This window comes from Triturus cristatus, chromosome 5_2, assembly GCF_964204655.1.
Source record: "Triturus cristatus chromosome 5_2, aTriCri1.1, whole genome shotgun sequence".
Lineage (NCBI taxonomy): Eukaryota > Metazoa > Chordata > Amphibia > Caudata > Salamandridae > Triturus > Triturus cristatus.
Window position 1 is genome coordinate 600,969,434 of NC_140588.1, and position 20,785 is coordinate 600,990,218.

The 20,785-nt window shown below is 44.7% G+C and overlaps 1 protein-coding gene across 1 annotated transcript; it reads right to left on the bottom strand.

Annotated features, from left to right (window-relative positions):
• Positions 1-5,178: 5,178 nt before the first annotated feature.
• On the bottom strand, positions 5,179-11,924 carry RIPPLY1 (ripply transcriptional repressor 1). Its single transcript, XM_085607687.1, has 4 exons — positions 11,741-11,924; positions 10,379-10,454; positions 7,033-7,106; positions 5,179-6,402 (listed from the first exon to the last, which is right to left on the bottom strand). Exons 1-4 carry the CDS (start codon positions 11,824-11,826, stop codon positions 6,144-6,146), a joined length of 495 nt encoding a protein of 164 aa, XP_085463813.1. The 5' UTR covers positions 11,827-11,924; the 3' UTR covers positions 5,179-6,143.
• Between the last annotated feature and the right edge of the window lie 8,861 nt (positions 11,925-20,785).

Here is a 20,785-nt window from a genome sequence, read left to right on the forward strand (position 1 = left end):
AGATATACATTCAATCACTAACACACCCATACATACACTCACCCAACCATACAGTCCATCACAGATGCACTTTTAAAACCATGCACCCACTGAATCACCCACTCACACATCTAGTCACAGAGTCACACACACCCTACCCACACAAACACTCAGGCACCCATACAGATACTCAGACAACCAATCAATAACCCATATAGACACTCATATAGCTATTCACAAAACCATGCAGCCACTTATACACCAACACACAGACACATACAGACATTCACACAGTTTAGTCACTAGTCTGCAGTAAGATACATTTAATGACTCACTTATAGAGTCAGTTAGGCACCTAGAAAATCATCTATTCACACACTTGTACACCCACTTATTTTTCAACAGGCCTTTCCCTTTATATATTAAACATATTAAAACTGTTCAGAAACACATACTCAATGGATGATGTCATCGGTGATGTCATCGGTGATGTCATTTGAGATGTCATCAGTGATGTCATCAGTGATGTCACTGACCATGTCATGAGTGATGTAATATGTGACGTCATCAGCAGTGCATTGCAGGGGCGCGAGTTATAGCTAGCTGAACTAACTATAACAGGGGAATTTCTAGGGTTTTGTACAAGGGAAATGTCCAGCTAACTATAACACCCCTGAAACCTATGGTTTTTTCAGTGAATTTCTAAGGTTTCTTAAATGCCAATTCCTAACTATAACGCCCCTGAAACCTTTGTTTTTTTCAGTGAATATATATATATACACACACACACAGACAGATTAGCTCTATCTCTCTCCATATATATCACCCAACATTTACATCTTTCAAAATATATATGTGGTTTTCCTGGGGGGGGGGGGCGATTACAGCCCTCAATGGAACCACATATTTACAATATTAAAAAGAAAGGGGCAGGATCACTCTCCCAGGGGAAAAACACTTTTTAAAAATAAATATATAATTACCCCAGAAGGGGGGGGGGGCAGCCCATCACCACGAGAGCCGTTCCTCCACCAAATAAACTCCCTGCTGCTTAGTGGTACTTCTTGGCTGTGGATCGCAGCTACACCCCACAGCCAGGAATGCATTGTTGGGAAGAGGAGATTCTCCCCTTTCCAGAAATGCCTCGATGACATCTGGGGATGAATTGTGGCCCCCCAAACCCTACCGTTGACTGAGAAAGCTTACTTGGAGTCTTTGCCTGTGGCAAAACTGTGACTTCAGTGCTACTCGTGGTGCACTGATGTCGCAAATGGGTGGGGAGGGATGAGAAAGTAGATTCTGCGTCCCCCCATCAAAAAAAAAAGGATTCCTCCAGTGCAAAGCACTAGAGAATCCTTTTCAGCCCTCCCCGCAGTCCGCCAATGTCCGACAGACTCACTGGAGAGGGTGTGCATGTGTTGGCCATTGGCTGAAACAAGCGCGCAAGGGGTTAAGAAACCTTCTGACACAGGCCTCTAGTTCAGGTGGCTCTACAAAGTTTTCGATTTCATTGTGCACATTTGTAATTTTGCTTACTTATGTATGAATTCATCTACTTTTTCTTTAAAATGTAAAAACTCTGGATAGTGAATAACTAACAAATAACCTTTTAATTTTGAATGTGGATTAAACGGTAGTGTTGGTTCTAAGGATTCCTTCTTAGACCTGAACCTCTGTTTGATAGTCACTGGTTCTTGACCCTCTCCCAGTCCTGGCTACTATGACCAAAAATGTTGGTGCTACTCTCAAAACAGCTCTCTTTTTCTACCCACAGGTCAACAAGCTTGCTGGTACATCTTTTTCCCTTTTGAATAGCCGTAGAAAACATTTTTCCCACCTCTGAGTTGAAAGAAGAGGTTGGCGATCCAGGCTGCTGTTTCATCCTGTTTGGATGACAGGAATAGAGTATTTCTTAACTTACCTTAATGTCATATATATTGCCTTCAGATTGTGCAAAATGCATCTGCCAGTTAATATGCTTCCGTACGATTCTGCCAAATCCCAGTTAGACTTCCTCCACAGGTTACCAGTGGATAAACTGATCTTGTTTTGAGACATTTTTTATGGTGCATAAGGCAATTTTGTTGAATATCCTATCTTCAACCCTATATACCCCTTTAAATACCAGAGCTAGCAGACTCTTGCTTCTCACTCCTAATTGTAATACACTAAAGATAAAAGAAAAAGACTGCCCATGTGAGTGATGAGCCTTTTTTGTGCAGAGTGCACCATAATAAATCCATACTTATTATCATGGCCAATTCTTGCTGCAGCTGCTACATTTTGCTATATTTGTCTCCCTGGTGTTTCGATGTAACATTAAAATAAAAAAAGACTCTTTGTATCCAGTAAATCTTATGTATGTTTGTATTGTAGTTGCATTTATCTAGTGCTTACTACCCCTGACGAGGCGTTGAAGCACTTTTTTAGTGAGTAGCACGCTACTCCGGAACCCTTAAATGATTAGTGGTGAATTAGTATAGTGAAAATATGAAAGTAATTTGAGTGGTAGATATGTTACTCAGTTATTTGGATTGAGAAGGATAGTGGAGGGATAGAAGGAAAAAGGTTTGCATTTATATAGCGTCTGCTACCTTTGATGGGGTGTTGAAGTGCTTTTTCAGCGAGTAACATGCTACTTTGGAACCCAGAAAGGATTAGAGGGGAATTAGTACAGTGAAAATATGAAAGTAATTAGAGTGGTGGATGTGTTAGTCACTTATTTGGATTGAAAAGGATAGTGGAAGGGTAGAGAATGGAAATGGGTTTGCATTTAATTTAGAGCTAGCTACCCCTGATGGGGTGTTGAAGCTCTTTTTCGGTGAGTAGCATGCTACTTCGGAACCCATAAAGGATTAGTGGTGAATTAGTATAGTTAAAATATGGAAGTAATTTGAGTGGTGGATAGGTTAGTCAGATTATTTAAATTGAGAAGGATATTGGAGGTATAGAGAAGGGAAAAAGGTTTGCATTTATATAGCGCTCGCTACCTCTGATGGGGGGGTTGAAGTGTTTTTTTTGGCGAGTAGCACCCTACTCTGGAACCCATATAGTGTTAGTGGTGAATTAGTATATTGAAATATGAAAGTAATTTGAGTGGTGGATATGTTAGTCAGTTATTTGGATTGAGAAGGATAGTGAAGGGATAGAAGAGGTAAAAAGGTTTGCATTTATATAGCGCTTGCTACCCCTGATGTGGTGTTGAAGTGCTTTTTCGGTGAGTAGCACGCTACTCCAGAACCTATAAAGGATTAGCGGTGAATTAGTGTAGTGAAATATTAAATTAATTTGAGTGCAAGACATGGTGGTCTGTTAATTGGATTGAAAAAGATAGTAGAGGGATAGAAGGGAAGGATTTAGATTTTTTTTGTTTGTTTATTTGTTCGTTTTGGAGCTCATAGCTGTAGGAGGAGGCTTGGGATGAGTAAAAGGGAGAGTTAGGAGTCAGAGGGAGGGTTTAGAAAGGCTTGTTTTGGGGGATCGGAATAGTAAAAAGAGGTATGAGATGATGCAAGGAGGGGTACAGTAGGGAAGTGTCTCGAAAGGGTTACTGCAGGGATCATGGTAGTGGTAGGGGGTTTGGGATGAATAAGAGAGTGGAGGTAATGGATATATTGATAGAGGTATAGGGTGAGAATGAGCTAGTGCATTGAAAAGAGTACTAGAAAGGTTTGAGATAAGTCAGAGAGTTGAGGTAGAGAATACATTGAGAGCGGTATAGGGTGAAAAATAGGTTAGTGCATTGGATATGCTGAATTAGAAAAGTAATAAATAAGTAAAAGTAATAAATATATGGATCCAAAAGTAAAAAAGATATAGATCCAGAAGTACATGAAAGTATACAGATGCATGAAGGAAGGTAGTATATGTAGATTAAAGATACATTAAATAAACTCTGTCTTTCAAGTGTTGTTGTACTTTTAATTAATTTTATTTATTTTTATACATATATATTTTTGTAGATCAATAGTGAAGCAATTGTAGAAAAATAGTTATGATAAAAAGATTTATATAAACCTAATCATAATGTTAGTTTTGTATATTTTGGTACTCTAATGACTTATTTGCATTTTCAAACCATGGTGTGCTACCTTGTTGCAAATTGAATACAAACTCCTGCGTGTTGAATGATGCACCTCTGTGTCTGGTACCTCACCTTCGCAAATCTTTTCAGATTTGGTTGACACGTAAACATGGAAGGTCTAGCTTCCCTTACACTTTTTTAAATAGTGATACTGTTTTCCATAACGGAAGTGTTCCTCCATAAGTGCGACAATATAAACCACTGTCACCCATTTGTGTTTAGTTAATACTTTTTCAGGCAGTATCTCACTTTTATGCCACAAGCCCTACCCAAACACTAAATTCACAAATGTATGAATTCTACCATACTGGTAGAACTTTTCTATCCATTAATCCCATTTGTGAAGGTAAAAAGCTGTTTATCAGGATTGAAGGTTAGCCCTCGCAAATGCATTGATTTGCACACCTACATTTAAACTAGGTATCATGCCACTAGCTTTATGAATAGGGCCCAAGTGGGCAAGTTAAACACTATACCACTTCTCCCTGTTCCAGCCTAGAATGCATCCAGTAATGTTGGTTGCAAAGTCTTTATTTTATATTTTTTTTTAGGATCAGCAGTGACTGAAATCAGTTACTGTAAGAACCAAAATGGATATTTCATCTTCGGTACACTTCCACACATCCCTTAACACAGTTCAGACCCCATTTCACCTTTCCCTAGCCATTAGCTCAGGGTCCATCTGTGAAGCTACTGCCCCAGGTCCTCTTGATCTGTTGACTTGCTATGTGCAAAAACACACACAGTGTACAAAGTAAATAGGAAAGAATATTAAGTACCTCAGGTTTGTCTACCATAAATACAATAGACACCTAATAAAAAAATAATAAGAAATAAAAAAAGCTGCAAATAGTTCCTGAAAAATGGGATAGTGCTGGGTTTCTGCAAAGGGGCGAGAGCGGTCAGAACAGAGCCTAGAGGTCTGAGAAAACAATCCTAGAGTCAATGGGGGCAGCATAGGTAGCTGGAGGGCTGTGGTTTGGTTTGAGAGGGGAGGAGGGTGGGAGGGGTCTTCGGATCAGCTTTTTAATCAGTTTCCCTGAACACAGCCAATAGTTGTCACGTTGGAAATAACATGCCATCACCAGTTAGAGCAGATCTGATCGTTTCAATGTAAAACATGCAATCAGAAATGTATTGACACAACAACGTCTTTTATTATATTAAAATTATATTTTGTATGTACAGACGTATATACATAAGTCTCCATAAATTCTAAAATATAAATTAGGATTGCTATATACAGTATGTACAATCAGTGGCACTACACAGATAAAGATCAAATGCAGGACTCCACATCTTTGACTGCTTCCCAGACACACGTGTGCATGCCTTGCTGGTAACATCAGAATGTATACATGACAAATTTACAAGGGGGCATTTGTTGTATGTGCCATCCGGCTGACATGCGCGCACTCAGGGTATGGGAGAACACTTGCCAAGGGATGAAATGAGAAAGAACTGGCTTCCTCACTTGAACGCCACCTCCCTCCAAGCAATGTTACATTTGGAGTGTTTTGCCTGCTCTAAAGGAAGACTTTTATATCCTAGATTGCGGTCTTCCTGGTCTTTAGCTGCAATTTCAACTCACTTTAGGAATTAAATAACACTGTTTCCCATTGGAAGTTTTTACCTGCAGCACATGAGCATATGCTTTATTCGCTGTCACTATCGACCCTCAAACTCGTGCACCTAAATGAATCAAATATTATGAAGATGGAAACAAGACCTATATTTGTCACACTGTGTTCATTTACAATTCTACATCCATGCACCCTCTGCCACAAGAGCCTTTGGGTGCTATGACAACAGAAGACCCTTTGGCTCTACTGGCCCATGAATTGAAGCCTGGGATTAAACATGGCTGCCAATGCAGGGATAGCTCTCCTTTACAGCCTGTTCTGAGCTGGATGTTTTCAGGTTGCTAGCAAACTAGACACTCCTGCCCTCACTTACATGTCGGGCAGAAAACACATCACAAATGTCAGGCACCCACACGTGGGGTTATAAGTGGTCTTTACTGCCCTTTTTTTTTAACCATCACATTTGTCCAGTTTTTAGAGTTATGGCACCGCTGCGTTCAGTTCAGGCATCTGTATGTTGTAGACGAGTGGCAAGCAAAAGATGTTTGTTGACCAACTCCTGTCAGAGTAGAGAGCTTTGATTCGCTGGCCAACTCCTCTGCCTCGTCCTCCTCTGCTTCCTCCTCATCCCAGTCTTCATCCTCGGAGTCAGACTCTTCATAAAAGTTGATGGTGGCTTGCACGGGAAAATTCTTCAACATCATCTCCCCATTATGGTATAAATAATCAAATGTCTTGGATTTGGGCCAGAAAAGTCTGTAAAATAAAGAAAGGATCGTTATGGACATGCCACTTTTAGAATAAAATGCAATGTTAGTGCGCACATCATGGCTGAGGAAATATAAATCATCATGGAAGCATGCAGATAAAAAAGGCTTTGCAGCAATGCCCCCTTCAGAAAACCACCAGGTGACAGGGCGAACTCTTGGGAGAGACTAGACTACTCATCACTTCGGTCTTCCAGGGTCAAAAAAACCAGTGTCATTAAGATGTTTTTTCCGAGCAGCGTGAGACAATTCCGTTTTGCTGGTTAGCTGACATAGTCCTTATGGACAATGGTGTACTGGTCTCATAATACCAGTTGCATCTCTGCTCCCGGGCAGGCTAACACTATAAAGCAGCTGATTTAGGGGCACATGTACGTTTCCACAGAGCACTTTGCAATGGATTATGGGTGGGGTGATATGGCAGTAGCCCATTACACATGAAAGGGGCCTGTGCTCAAAATATCCGCCTATTCAGCTGCATAAGCATTCAAGTGTGTGTACTTTTCATGGGTGCACCTGTACATGTCTGACGTGCAACAATGTGGCATGCCTATTGATGAAAGCAGAGCGGAGCCCATACATCTCACGGGATATTGGCGCACGGACACTGGATACATACCTGACAGGGTGGTTAAAGAGCGGCAGCGCCTTGTTTTCTTGTGCACAGCCGCTGTCTGAGGGTCTGCTGTAGGGCTGCAAGACAAAGAGAAGCGGCCTATTAGCTATAGGAGAAGGGGGAGCCATTCTTTCCATTCCTTGATAGAAATGCACTGTTCGTTATTTGACAAAACATTCTAGCACACAACCGGCCTTGTTAGAGAATACACCTCAGACTGCCATTCCTGGTGCATGCCACCGCCACCCCATGATCCTGTGCAGGTAAGGGCGTTGCTAAATATAACAATGAGCTATTCCTGCCAATTCTGTAGTCATCCTTGAATTAGAAAGAGGTGAGCAGACTCTCTGGGCGGGCCTGCCGGCACCAACCAGGAAGAAAGGTCTGGGGCGCACAGGCGGGAATCACTCTAGCACTCTGCCACCGGCGTGTGCATGGAATACATACAGGATATGACGTGGCGAGTCCCACAGACCAGTAGGGGGTTGTGCTGGGAGAGCCCCGGTCTCCCCATCAAGAGTTTGAATTATGCGTGTTCATTGCCACGTGCTGTGCGTGGAGTAAAGTCAGGGAGATGAGCAGACAGCCCGGCCCTGCCCGAAGCCACTCGCCACAGATGACATTCACACTCGCCTTCAGCCCGGCCCTGCCCGACGCCACTCGCCACAGATGACATTCACACTCGCCCTCAACCTGGCCCTGCCTGACGCTGTTCGCCACAGATGACATTCACACTCGTCCTCAGCCCGGCCCTGCCCGACGCCACTCGCCACAGATGACAATTACACTCGCCCTCAGCCAGTCAGGCCCTGCCTGAAACCGCTCGCCACAGGCGACATTCCCACCCGCCCTCTACCTGGAGCGGGAGGAGCCCGTCTGGGCCTGGCGCCCATCCAGGCAAGGGAGTGGAGGGTGGGTGTGATTCTGTCTCTTCAACTAGTGATGGGAACCACACTCGAGCTCGACCGCCCTCTGCTGCGGCGTTCGGGAGATAAGCTGGTGTCACTTCACAACGTCACCTCTGCTGGTGTCGCTCTGAACACCTACGAGAGAGTCACTTCTGCCGCCTCTGCTGGGCCTACAAGTGTGAACTCAACCATCTGTTTGAGATAGTTTGAATTTTGGCTGTTTACACACACTGTTATCTCAGAACTGAGAGGCCTATGTGTGGTATATGGTACACGAACGTTTCAGCCCGTTGAATTTCCCTAGAAAGCCTTTTCGTAAAATTGACCGCCTTTTAAAACATCCTAATGCCATGCATCTACGCTAGCGGGCAGATCCCACATAGTCGACGCTCTAACACTTTTCGACATCTCGTCTGGGGTAGTAAGCGCTATATGAATACATTTATAAAAAATATTGCAGTCACTGCAAACACCGGGCAGTCTTTTAAAGGTAACTGAAAACAGGTTTGCAACGAAGGGGCCATGCACGTTCAGTGGACGGGTTCAGACTAAAAAGTTCACTGTACTATGTTGAAGGCTGAATATGCACGTGGACAGCCAGAACAAGGCCGGTTAGAATTATTGCTAGTTATGGCTATACCCACTTAGATGGGCTCGTACCAACCCCAAGTGGGTGTCAATGTCATGGATAAAAGCCGGGTTAGCTATTCACAATGCTTAGAAACGGCATGATATGCGACATGAAACGCTATATAAATGTCAATGTGCAGCTGCAGGCCCGGATACTAGATTGCTCAGGCGTGCAGTAGAGTTCTAAACGTGTCTTCACTACATGGCCAAATGGTGTGATCCTGGGCTAATCCCTTATCTTCCAGTTCATTTTAGGTAAGCCGTGCTACTTTCTTGCGGATGCTGGATGAACACACCACCCCCTCCCCATTCTGAATACGTTAAACAGAGCCCCATTGCATATCAATTTGAAAAGAGACAGGCTCGTATTACCCGCATTTCAATAGGATCTCCTTACACTGCAGGACAAAAGAGGCCGGGAGACTGTGGGGGGGGGCGACACAATGGCTGTGTTTACTGTAAGCACGCACCTGCTAAGTGCACACATTGAACTCTTCAGAAAGCACCTCAAACGTTCATAATAACGCCCATCCTTCACTGCTGCATAATGGCTGTAAACAAATGGTGCAGTCCTGACCCATACATAGATTGTGTCTAGGCACAACAGTAAAACACGCTGAAAGGAGCTATTCTACAAAACATCAAACTAAAGGCCTTGGTTTAATAGAGCTGCCCCGCACAGCAGCGAGTTGTTGCCCTGGGAAGTCGAGACTCTTCTTCTCTGGAGACAGCCTATCATCAGAGGCCTCCGGCCTGCATCAATAGAGCTGTGGCCAGCCGGGCGCCTGGCGGGGATCCCAGCGACGGAAGAGGCTGCTCCAGGGTCAGATATAAGGGCTGTCGGTGGCAGAGGGGTTTTGGAATTAAAGGTCCACTCCTTGCATATTTACGGTACAACTGAGACAAATGCACCACCCCCACTTTTATTTCCCGCCCCTTGATCCCCGGGCGTCCTTCCCGTGTAGGCGTGATGTGCCCAACATCAAGCCCCTATTGACAATTCCATCGTTTGTGGGGTCTAGAAGGGCAGTGACAACTCACGGAAATAAGTTACCAATATGAGAAAATGAACAAGATGTACGTCATGTAGAATATACCATCAAACATCAGGATGCAAGCCCTCACTCCCAGAACACAGGGACCAGTTTCTGCTGTAGGTCAAGTAGAGGAGCATTATATATATATAGATAGATAGATAGATAGATAGATAGATAGATAGATAGATAGATAGATAGATAGATAGATAGATAGATAGATAGATAGATAGATAGATAGATAGATAGATACACAAACACATATCCATACACACACTGATATACATATATATATATACACACACATATGTGAATGTATATATCTGCTTTGAGGAAACTGTTGCCTCAGACAAATGTCAAACATCCCTGGTTGTTCCCAGTGCCGGACTCTAGACCACTGCAGACCCCTTCGCGTTGCATCGTAGTGAACCTTTGCCCTTGTAACACTGGCTGAACAATTGTCAATCAGATTACTTTCTACTCGTTCCTAACATGCTGTGTTCTCGCCTAATAGTGACTTGCAGGAGAGGGAGGGACTGTCTCAAAAATGAGAACCTGAGACTTTGGGTACAACTGTGGAGTGCAGCGTCCATGCAGCATAGATTGAGGTCTGGGATATTTCCATTTTCTGTGTTTCACACATACCCAGCTAGTGCACAGTTACTACTAGTTGTGGTGGAATGACGGTGTTTATAATAATTTTACTAAACGTGCGTGAGGAAGCCCACGGAATGCAAAGAATGAACAACGAGGCCCGTGCGGGCTGTGGACACTTACGCATAATTGCTTTTTCCTCCTCTGGCTGGGGCTGTCAGAGGCTGTGATGAGCCAGGGTCTCCAGAAGAGGGCAGAGCTGGAAAGAAGCACAATTTGGGGTTAGCGAACCATATTTAACACGGAGCATCTCGACTTCTGGTTTTTTTCAGACTTCTATAGCGCGAACTCGACCCAGAGGTATTGGAACGCTTTCTATTAGCACCAGTTATATTACACAAGGTCACATTCATTCACATCACAGGAAGATTAAATAATTTGTTCAATTCACAAAATGAAATCCCAGAATGTGGAACCTCAGCAGAGGCCAAGATTCCCCAGCCCTACAGTCTGTAGCTCTAGCCGTTAAAGCCCTTCCTTTCCTTCCACTTCAACCACGCAGGAGGTAAACATTCAGGGCCAGATTTACAAGCACCTTGCGCCACTTTGCGTCACTTTTCCCATGTTGAAAGTGACGCAAAAGTGGCGCAAGGCGCTTGTAAATAAGCCCCTCAATATTTTCTGGGGTGTGGTGGCAGTTGGTGGCTGCCTCGGAGAGGGTTACTTTGGACAAATGCAACAATGCTTGACGGGCAGTCGCAAAGGAAGTTGGCAGACACGACCCCACAGATGAACGGAGTAGTGGGTTTGTATAGAACACCCCAATCAGCCAACTTCCTTCCATGACAGTTCAGCTTTGAGAGGTCCGGCTTCAGGGCGCTTTCTTGGAGCGCAGGAACACGAGATAACCCCATTTTAAAACGAGCCCAAAACAATGACACCTTTTAAACCACTTACACTTTTCATAATTGTTGCCATCATCTCACAGAAGGCCCGTGCAGCTATCACACCTGGTCCTAGCTGTCGGCCAGGCCGGCAAGTAGGTCCGATATTTCAAGCAGATTTACAGCCTTACCTCTGCCGCCTGAGCAGCTTTTAAAAGATAACTGCACCCCCACTACCCCCGAACTCTCCAGCTGGATCACAAGTTTAAACACCCCTGTAATGCAGACACACCTAATCCGGAAAAACACTTTGGGAGCACGCAGTTTAGCATTGGAGTGCGGCCTTTCAATGTAAAACACACACACACACACACACACAAACGCCAATAAAACGTTGCTCTGGAGACCAATGTAAACTATTTAGCAGCACATCATCGTACATCGGGAGCTCTCGAGCTGCCTCGTGCGAGGTATGAGTGAGCTAACCAGGCGCGTGGCATTCTGGTGCTTATAGGTTTCACATAATACATACAGGAATTAAAGCGCTCGAAAGGAAATGAAAAAAAAGGCCAAGCTTCTCCCACACGATAGTGATGAGAAAAGGCGTTGTCATTGGCAACACACCCAGAACAAGAAAGTACTCCCCTAGGCTTATATTTACCTTACTCGGTGCTCCTGTGCTGGGCGGCTGTACACGGGGCATCGCTGCGCGGGGGCCACTGGTGGCTTGGCGCAGACAAGCTCCATATTTGGCGTAGGAAGCGTTTGGTGGGCAGGGATGCGGAACCAGGACGGTGCAATACTGTGCCGCTACAGCTCTCGCCCTCTCTCAGAATCTCTCGGCCTCTCCTTGCACGCCTTTTATAACCATCTGGGAGCGAGGGCCATAAATTATCCCCTGTGGAGAGCGGGAGGGCCAAAGGGGGAGGGCATGTTTTCAGTCCCAGGATGCAAAATGGGTGTCCCAGTTGAGCAAACAGCCTCCCGGCAGGGGGGTGAGATTTCTGCAGCTCCAAGTGAAAAAGAAAACACAGGAGGGGAGAAGCGAGACACCATGCGTGAGAAAAGTCCCGAGGAGTGGGATGGGGGCGCATGAGGACAGGCAGGGGGTCCCTGCTAATGACAATTAATGATGGGCATTAGGCCGCGTTTGCTGGCAGTGATGGGAGCGGGGCAGCTGCAGCAGGGCAGACGCCGGGCACTGGACCAGGCACTGATGCACATGGAGACAGTGCGGGGATGCAGGCCTCCTTCTCGGAAGAGCACGTGTGCCGTTAGTGAAACCACAGATGCCAGGGGAACCCATGCCCCCGGCAGCCTTAGCAAATGGAGTCCAACTCCCAGCAAATGTCCGAACTTCCAGCAAATGGCGGGTTATTTAAGTTAAAGATGATCCACAAAGCCTGGTATGTTTGAAATAGGACTTTATTCCCCAAGATGAAACCCCACGACTAGATACGTCCTGCCAGTACGGACACCGACAGCTCGATAACTGCGGTCTGGAATCTCCACTGTCCCTTCGTGCAGTGTGTGTGCCCAGTTAAATGACAACAATGCATCCGAACCCTACCCGCGCGTGCACAGAATGCACTGACACATGGACAAAAATCTAACAATGCACTTTATCAAAACATCTTCCCCCTATGAAATAAAAACAAAATGAATGATAAGGATAAAACAAAACTTACGAAATTAGAACTCTAAAGAATGTTTCCCAGAGTGCATCACGATAAAACCATTCAGGATAAACACAGTATAATAACTCCAAAATAATTACACATTACTTAACAATTACGAGAGTTCAAATCAACAGACCTCATACCCCCAAGTTCCATGGGCAATTTACCTCTCTCAGAAAAATCTCCACCAACCTGCACCTGGTTATCGGCTTTAAGGGAGTGAACAGAACCTTTCCTCTTGCTCACGACGTGTACCTGCTCTGGCTTAAGCTTCACCAACTTCTACTTGTTCCACCAACCTTTTCTTATAACTTGTGCAACACCTTGGCTGACTTTGTCCACACGCACCGGCGCAGTGAACTTGGACTCCCTTTCCTAGCTCTGGTGGAATTTTTAAACATTTCCCAGTCACCTACAAGCAGATCTGCTCCACCCTCACCAGGTTCCTTATACAAATTCTTCCTCCTATAAGAGTATTGCAGCATCACTTTTGAGGTTATGCAACCTCTGGACAGGCCAACACTCTCACTTTTGTGAATTCGTCCAGTCAACCATGAGGGAAATAATGAAGCGTGCACCTCTCTACCTTTTAGTAATGAAAAAGTGCAATGTGGGGACATATTGTAATTCCTAACATTGTCAGTAACAACCGTGCCCACATCTAATACTGATGTCAAGGCAGTCCGTACGCCTTCCTCAATGATTCTGTTACAATGCTCAATCAACCCATACTGGACAAAAAACTCCTTATGCGGCCAGACACAAAGTGTGTGCTGCTGTCTGTAACCACAAATTGGGGTATGACTCCCATGTTAGAAATACATTTCGAGAATTTGATAACTGTCTCAGTTTCAATCGATTCTATGAATGAATGACACACCCACTTCGAGACCAAAATCACGTATTGACTGGTAAGGTGGAGTAAGGTCCTGAAAAAATGTAACCCTACTTTTGTCCATGCACTCTCAGAGACAGGTGTCTGGCGGACCTGATACTTGTCAGGTAGCATTTCCCTAAACTTTCAGCTTTTTCCTCTTACGTTTTGCTGGTTCTCATTTGGAGCCTTAAAGCTGTTGGCCCTTTCCCACTGTACTGTAGTGTGAAGGCGCATACACCCTTCCGACACATGTTAAAAAGTGGTGCAAACTTGATGATCGTAAACATAGGACAGGCCTCTCATTGCGGCCTAGATGTGCACTTACACTACAAGTATGGTTCACCTACGTGCCTGACCAGCTTTTACAGGCCGGAGTGAGCACTCACACACACTGTGTGTTTAGACATGTGTCCAGCCTGCCACAGCAGGTCTGTGAGAGCGCCCTTGCGCACATACTCCAGCTAACCCGTAGCAAACACGGTCTATCCTCCACTAGGATGGAAGGGGAATGGCTGGGCAGGCACCTACAGGTTTTAGCTGCCCAGGTAGGAAGGAAGATCCAGAGGATTCCCCTACTGAGGAGGCTTGCTCTTTCCTTAAGTTAGCAAGGGGAAAGGGGTCGCTGGTATTTCAAGCTGAAATAATTGATTGCAGTGGTGAAGCCTCATGATGTTTCCTATCAATGGATTCGCTAGGCCAAATCCATTCCAATGGTAATGGTGGACTTGGCGTATCTTGGTTGAAACTGCCCCTTATGGAAAGTGGACATCTCTATTCATCAGACTCTTTGTGTGCCACAGTATTTTGTGTCGGTGAACACCGGAGGCCAGGGGAGCACATCTGGGCATGCCCCACCAACAGCCATAATCAGGGCAATTCAAAGAGTCGACCTCTGCCATTTACGGACTGGGTGGAATATATGGGGCAGAGATTGTGACATCTGGCCTCTGGGGCTAGATTGAGGCCCTCATAAAGACAGAGATCTGCATTCTGTGGCCTCATGGCAGACAGAATGGACATTTAGGGGACACATCCGTGGTTCAAAGGAATACTTTTTGAACCTTCCCCCAACTTCAAAGGTCCAATGTGGTATAACTACGCAGTGCTTCCCCACCAAGAGGAGAGATCCGCTTGTGGGGACGTCAGACCGGAGAACCTGGTCTGCGTGGTGCACATTGCCATAGGACACTTTTGTGCACAAGGAGGATAACTGGCCATGGAAAAGACCACATGCCTTCCTGAATAGTGGCTGGCCTGGGCCAAAGACCTCCTGATGTGTGGCACCCTGAAGTGGGCTCCAAAGGACCAGTTGACTGGTCTCCTGTTCTCTTGAAGGTCTCGGATATCAAAGATCTCCTATGACGGGCCCATACCATTTACCGGTGACATCTGGGCACTCTCTAAGTGCCCACATCGCCTGATGAAAACTGCCCAGCATGGTGTGAGCTTGGAACTACAGAATCTTGCCTGTAGACTGGAGTGCCTACTGTAGAGCTCAAGAAATTGCCCACATCTACAGCAAAGTGGTTCCTGTACTGCAGAAACCTCAGCATGCATAAGTGTCTTGTTAGTTGTGGTTGCGGGATACAACATAGCCCGCTTCGTCAACTGTGGTGTATTTCTCTTGTGCGCCACGCTGGCTGCATGCTCTTTGCGTGCAGTGTCCAATTCACAGGTTGCGACCCTCTATGGTGGGGGATGCAACCATTTCAGAGTCTCATTCTACCTCGTGAGTCATTGCTGAACTTGCGCTTGCATGTGTGACAGCAGACATTGGGTCTAACCGACATCAAGGTGTGTCGGACCTAATACCTCATCTCCAGGGAGGAACAGAATTGCAACTCTACTTTGTGTAACCTGAAGTGTCTGGTGCAACTCATCTTGTTGTGCACCAGAACCTGTGGCCAGATTGTCGGGGCACAACCCGGACCAACGTGTAACCAACAGGGTGCCTCCTTGTGCCGAGAGGCTCCTCTGTCTGTTTTTCCCCATTCAATTTTTGTTCCCTCACTCGCCCCATCATGATTGACCATCTGCCCTCATCCCATCTGGACCTTACAAAGACTTCATGGCATCAGGTAGGTGTGAGAGGAATTGACTAGGCTGGAGGGATGCTTCTAAGAAGGTTCGGAAGCAGGTCAAGAGACTGTGTGACCCCCCTGTGCTTCGCAGAACTGGGCTGGTGCCAGAAGGCCCTGGTGGACCCCTTTTTGTAACAAATTGTTACTCTTAGCCTGTTTCCGCTCTGCAACTTGTTGGTGAACTTCATAAGTGGCGCCAAGACCCCCTTTTCTTTATGTCTACCTCTTGTTATGCTTACTGTCTATCCCCACCTGCTTTCCGTGGACCCAGATGAGGTAGGACCTCAGCCATGAGTGGCCTTCTGTTCAGAGGGAGGGGCTGGTGAACTTCCATCCTGGGTGTCTGGGACAGTGGGTGTGAACTGGAGGGCAGCAGGAGGTTTACGGGGTCTGCGGAGTGCTACCTATTGACCTGATTGTTACCAGTGGCACCACATTAGGGTGTCGGGTGTGTATGTGCGTGAAAGTGCCCATAGGGACCGGGCTGTATTTGTCGCATTGCGTAGCGGGGCAAAGTGAGTGTGTATGTTTGAAAGAGGACTTTATTCCACAAGATGAAAGCCCACAACATGACACATCCAGCCAGTATGGATCCCAACAGGTCAAAAACGTCTGTCTGGGAACCCCCTTGTCCGAACCCCCCTGTCCGTTCATGCATTGGTTGTGCCCAGTTAAATAGCAACAATGCACACCTACCATCATGCTTCAACTCCATAGATCCTGCAAGCGTAAACAACAACCAGAGGAGAACGTGGAGGAATATGTGTCAGCCCTTAGAGTGTTAGCTACAACTTGTGAGTTTGGTCCCAAACTAGACATGTATAATCTTCAGCAGTTTGTGTTTAACTGTTATTTGAGGAAAGTTCAGGAGATACTTTTGAGTTGGAGGGCGTGAAGTGGACGGGTTGGAGATACTGACCCTTGCCGAAAGTTTGACTACAGGGCGGTGTTCCCAATTTGGCCCCGAGTTGGGAAAAAAAAGAATGTTACTTGGGTACAGAATGGTTACTTACAAACATAAAGTAAGGCCTATTATTTTACTATTGGTTAAATTGTAACCGGTATGATTTTCATTATCCATGAGGGATCAGTATCCCGAGGAAGGCCAGTGACCCATAAGGGAATTTGAGATTGGCTGAAATATGTTGGTACCAGCAGATGGGGTATTGGAGATGTAACTCCTCCTATATACCCAATACTAACTTTTAACCGTGTCAAGTGGGACCATTAATAAATACGTATATAGGTACCCACTTAGGCAGTTTTATATTAGAACTTTTCTGCATTAGGGATCCCTCCTTTGGAGCACTCTCTCTTTTTTTCTTTTCTCTTTTTTCCAAAAAACCCAGCGCTCCACCCTGAGTGTTGGCCTGCACTTGGGTGTTGTTAGCAGTCCTATGATGAAGAATGCCACTGTATAGTGGGTGAGGGCAGTCTTAAGAAACCCTTTAGGCTTTTTATTAAGGTTTTTGGTGCTTTTGAGTATTACAAAACAAAATCAATGTCCCGAGCAATACTCATATATTAACGTAAAAAATAAATCCACACAGTGGTCTTCTCCAAAAGTTCTTCTTAATTTATTATGCCAGATCTTGTCAGATGAGTACTTCAGTTTTCATTTTCATTTTCTTTTTTCAACAACTGATAGCCACAATGCCAACACGTGTTTCATCTTATATAGGCATTCACCCAAGACTTCCTCAGGGCTATGATAAACAAATACAAAAGCCTCATTATACCTCAATGAAGCAAATTATACAACAATTACTACCACTATCACCCAAAATTAAGGCTGACTCCGGTTCACAGATAACTATTTCGAGAGATGCCACATTTTATGAGTTTTGGGGCACTAATTAAACTTTGTTTCCCACTGATGCTAATCAAAGGCGCTTGGGGAGGACATTGAAATGCTAGGCTATTTCAATTCTAAAGTTATTTTTCTAGGTAGAGCAGCATACACCAAAGTTTATTTTGCTGTCAAGGTTAGAAATATTATAGGGTGGTAAGGCCTGGCTAAAATGGGTTTATAGTTTGTCTGGGTTCTAGCAACCATGCAGTGGTTGGTGAAGTTCCGGCATCATTGGTTGGTCACGTGCAGGAAACTGCTGAACAAATTCCAGGCGGACAGTATTTCCACGCTGGTGCTTTATCTCGCACGGTACCGGATAATTATTTTGATCTTGTATTGGATGGTGCAGAAAGCCAAATTTAAGATGGCCGTCAGCTGACGCAGGGTGAAAAAGTTGGATGCGAAGCTTGGCAAGACACATGTGACACAATTGAAAGGTATGCTCGACAGGGGGCTCGGCGAGGTGCGCGTGAGCCAATTAAATGACTTGCCTCGGCAAGACATGCATGAGCCAATTAAACGGAGCGCCTGAGTCACACATCTACAGCCACCTCCAAAATACCTTTTTATTGGCCCAAAAGGAGTCCCAATGACTGTACCTGCGCAGAAGGCCAGGCGCAGTGGTACAGCTAAAGGCGGCAATTATACTCCTCATGATTTTGACAGTGATGCAAAGCAAAAGTCAGCAGCCATAAAGCAATGAAATGCAAGCATCGGTGGGGTGGTAAAATGAATCCCAAATCATCGCCAATATATAACGTAAGTGAAAGATGATCCACAAAGCGTAGTATGTTTGAAAGACCAAATAGACCATGTCTGTTCTTCGAGAATCGATTCCTCGGAGAACGGACAGAAAAGACTCACCCGTTTGCAAAATTGAAGCTGTATTTGGAGTAAGACGTCAAACGCTCTTTCATCGCTGGGACTTCCGTAATTGTTTTTAAGCGGACAACAGACATCATACAAGTAAGACGCTGTCACGCCCCTTAACGCGGGTGCCTTCGTAATCGTTTTACAGCGGACAAAGCACATTGAATAAGATATATAAAAACATCGAATCCATCCGCAATTGACTTCGTGCCACCACCAGTTTGCCACAAGAGTGACAGGTTGGAGAAACTGAAATGTTCTATGGTCGGCTGATCATTGAGCATTTGAGAAGCTATTCTGGTCCTGATGAGAATCCCCAAAAATTTGGAGGGATTCGAAACGCGTAGACCATTGTTTTAAGGCCAATCAAAGACCAAATTTGCACATGTTTTCGATTTAGAGAAACCTTTTGTGATGATGGCCTTGTTGTTTATTGTTAAAAACTTTCGCTTTTGATTTGTGTCAACACTTTGTAAATCAGTTGGGTTTTGTGTATGTCGGTAGGTGAAGAGTGTGTATTGATGGAATGAGTGAGGTGGTGAATCTGTTAGAATAAATGGAGAGCTGAGAGCATGTTCAAGTGAAGTCTGTATGAAAGTAAATGTGTGTTATCGTTGTCTGTAAGGGTATAAAGGGTGTGTAGAGAAACATGTCTTACTAAAAATTCAAAGATGTTTGTATTGTGGTGTTTAAATCTTTTTATATGAATTGAAAAAAATTGGGATTAAATCCAACGGAAAAGGCAGTTGTTGTGACATTGTTTCCTTTCAATGCACGGTTAATAGAATCTGAATGTAGCAGCAGCACTGGCATTTTTTTTGTTTTGTGATTATCATAGGCTTGGCCTTGCTGTGTAAGAGCCAAACCCTTTTTTGGTTTCTTGGAGTATTGCCCAGCGGCATTAACATTAATGGCCACTGGCTGAGCCTTAACTAAATCGAAAAGGTTTCAAATGGTAGGAAAATGTGGGTATAAACCTTTTATTATTCAAGCTTGAAAAACCAACAGAACGAGGTACTACCTAATTGCTGCGGAAGAAAGGTCCCCAGCACTACGGACTTCTCTGGGGAAAGGTGCAAGGGTATTGTGGACAAGCACAAACATTACTCAGGGTTCCCGCAAGTAAGTACCTGACCAAATGTTGGTGGCGCAATGTTGCAGGGATTCTGCTCTCGAACAGAACTATGCTTGGGACCATGGAACTTCAGCATGTATAACGTCAGCATGTAGGGACTGAACCATCCTACCACCTCAGTATCCATGAGCCTTAGTCTGACTAGCTATTGTCCCTCACTTGAACTCCTAACCATACCAGAGAAACAAGTGAATTGGCACCCCTAGAACACAACATTCCCGACCCTCTCAGGGATCGCGGAAACAGTGCACACGCTTTTGCTTTCTCACTTGCACTTGTCCACAGTAAGATAAACAAGAGACATGAAGAAAGTTTAGAATATTTGTTAACCTCTTGTGCTCTGAAATGCAGTATACGTGCCACAATTAGAAAACAAATACATAATAAAAATAATGTCAGCTTAGTCAGTAATCCATATACCATGAAAAGTGCTGTCAGTTTATAAAATGGAGTAACTGAACCCCCCTCCCTTGCGGGTAATCTCTGGGACTATCTGCAGACCCCGTATCTTAGCATACACAGATGAACACTCTGCATCTCAGCAGACGCAGTGCTCTTGTCTCAGAATTCTCATTCGATGTGTGTCCTCTCTATTCATATGCTCATCTATATGCTAAAACATGTATGCGCATAAACAGCAGCTGCATTCTTGTGTTATGTCTAGGTGCTAGTGCCTGGCCAGAAAGAATAACAGGGTATTATATATATATAAAACATATTTAAACTTTACAGAAACACAGTCACTGGATGATGTCATCAGTGATGTCGTCAGTTATGTCATTTGAGATTTCATCAGTGATGTCATCAGTGATGTCACTAACCATGTCATGAATAATATAATATGTGATGTCATCAGCAGTGCATTGCGGGGGCGTGAGTTATAGTTAGCTGAACTAACTATAACATCCAAATTTCTCTGGTTTTGTACAATTAAAATGTCCAACTAACTATAACTTCCCTGAAACCTGTGGTTTTTTCAGTGAATTTCAAAGGTTTTTTAAATGCTAATTTCTAGCTCTGCATCCAGAGGTAGGACATGTGCAGAAAGAGGAAGAAAGGTGCAGAAAGAAGAAAGAGACATGCAGAAAGAGGCAACAGAAGTCCAGAAAGACGATGAAAGGTGCAGAAAGAAGCAAGAGATGTGCACAAACAACCAACAGAGGAGCAGAAAGAGGCCTTATTGCAAAGTCATCCTGTGGCCCCAACTTTTTG

Excerpts from the sequence above, each read along its gene's own strand:
- RIPPLY1 (XM_085607687.1), bottom strand. The coding sequence starts at position 11,826 with ATGGAGCTTGTCTGCGCCAAGCCACCAGTGGCCCCCGCGCAGCGATGC. Across the intron at positions 7,107-10,378 it reads GGAGGAAAAAGCAATTATGC|CCCTACAGCAGACCCTCAGA; the intron begins GTAAGTGTCCAC and ends TTTGTCTTGCAG. Across the intron at positions 6,403-7,032 it reads CTCTTTAACCACCCTGTCAG|ACTTTTCTGGCCCAAATCCA; the intron begins GTATGTATCCAG and ends TTTATTTTACAG.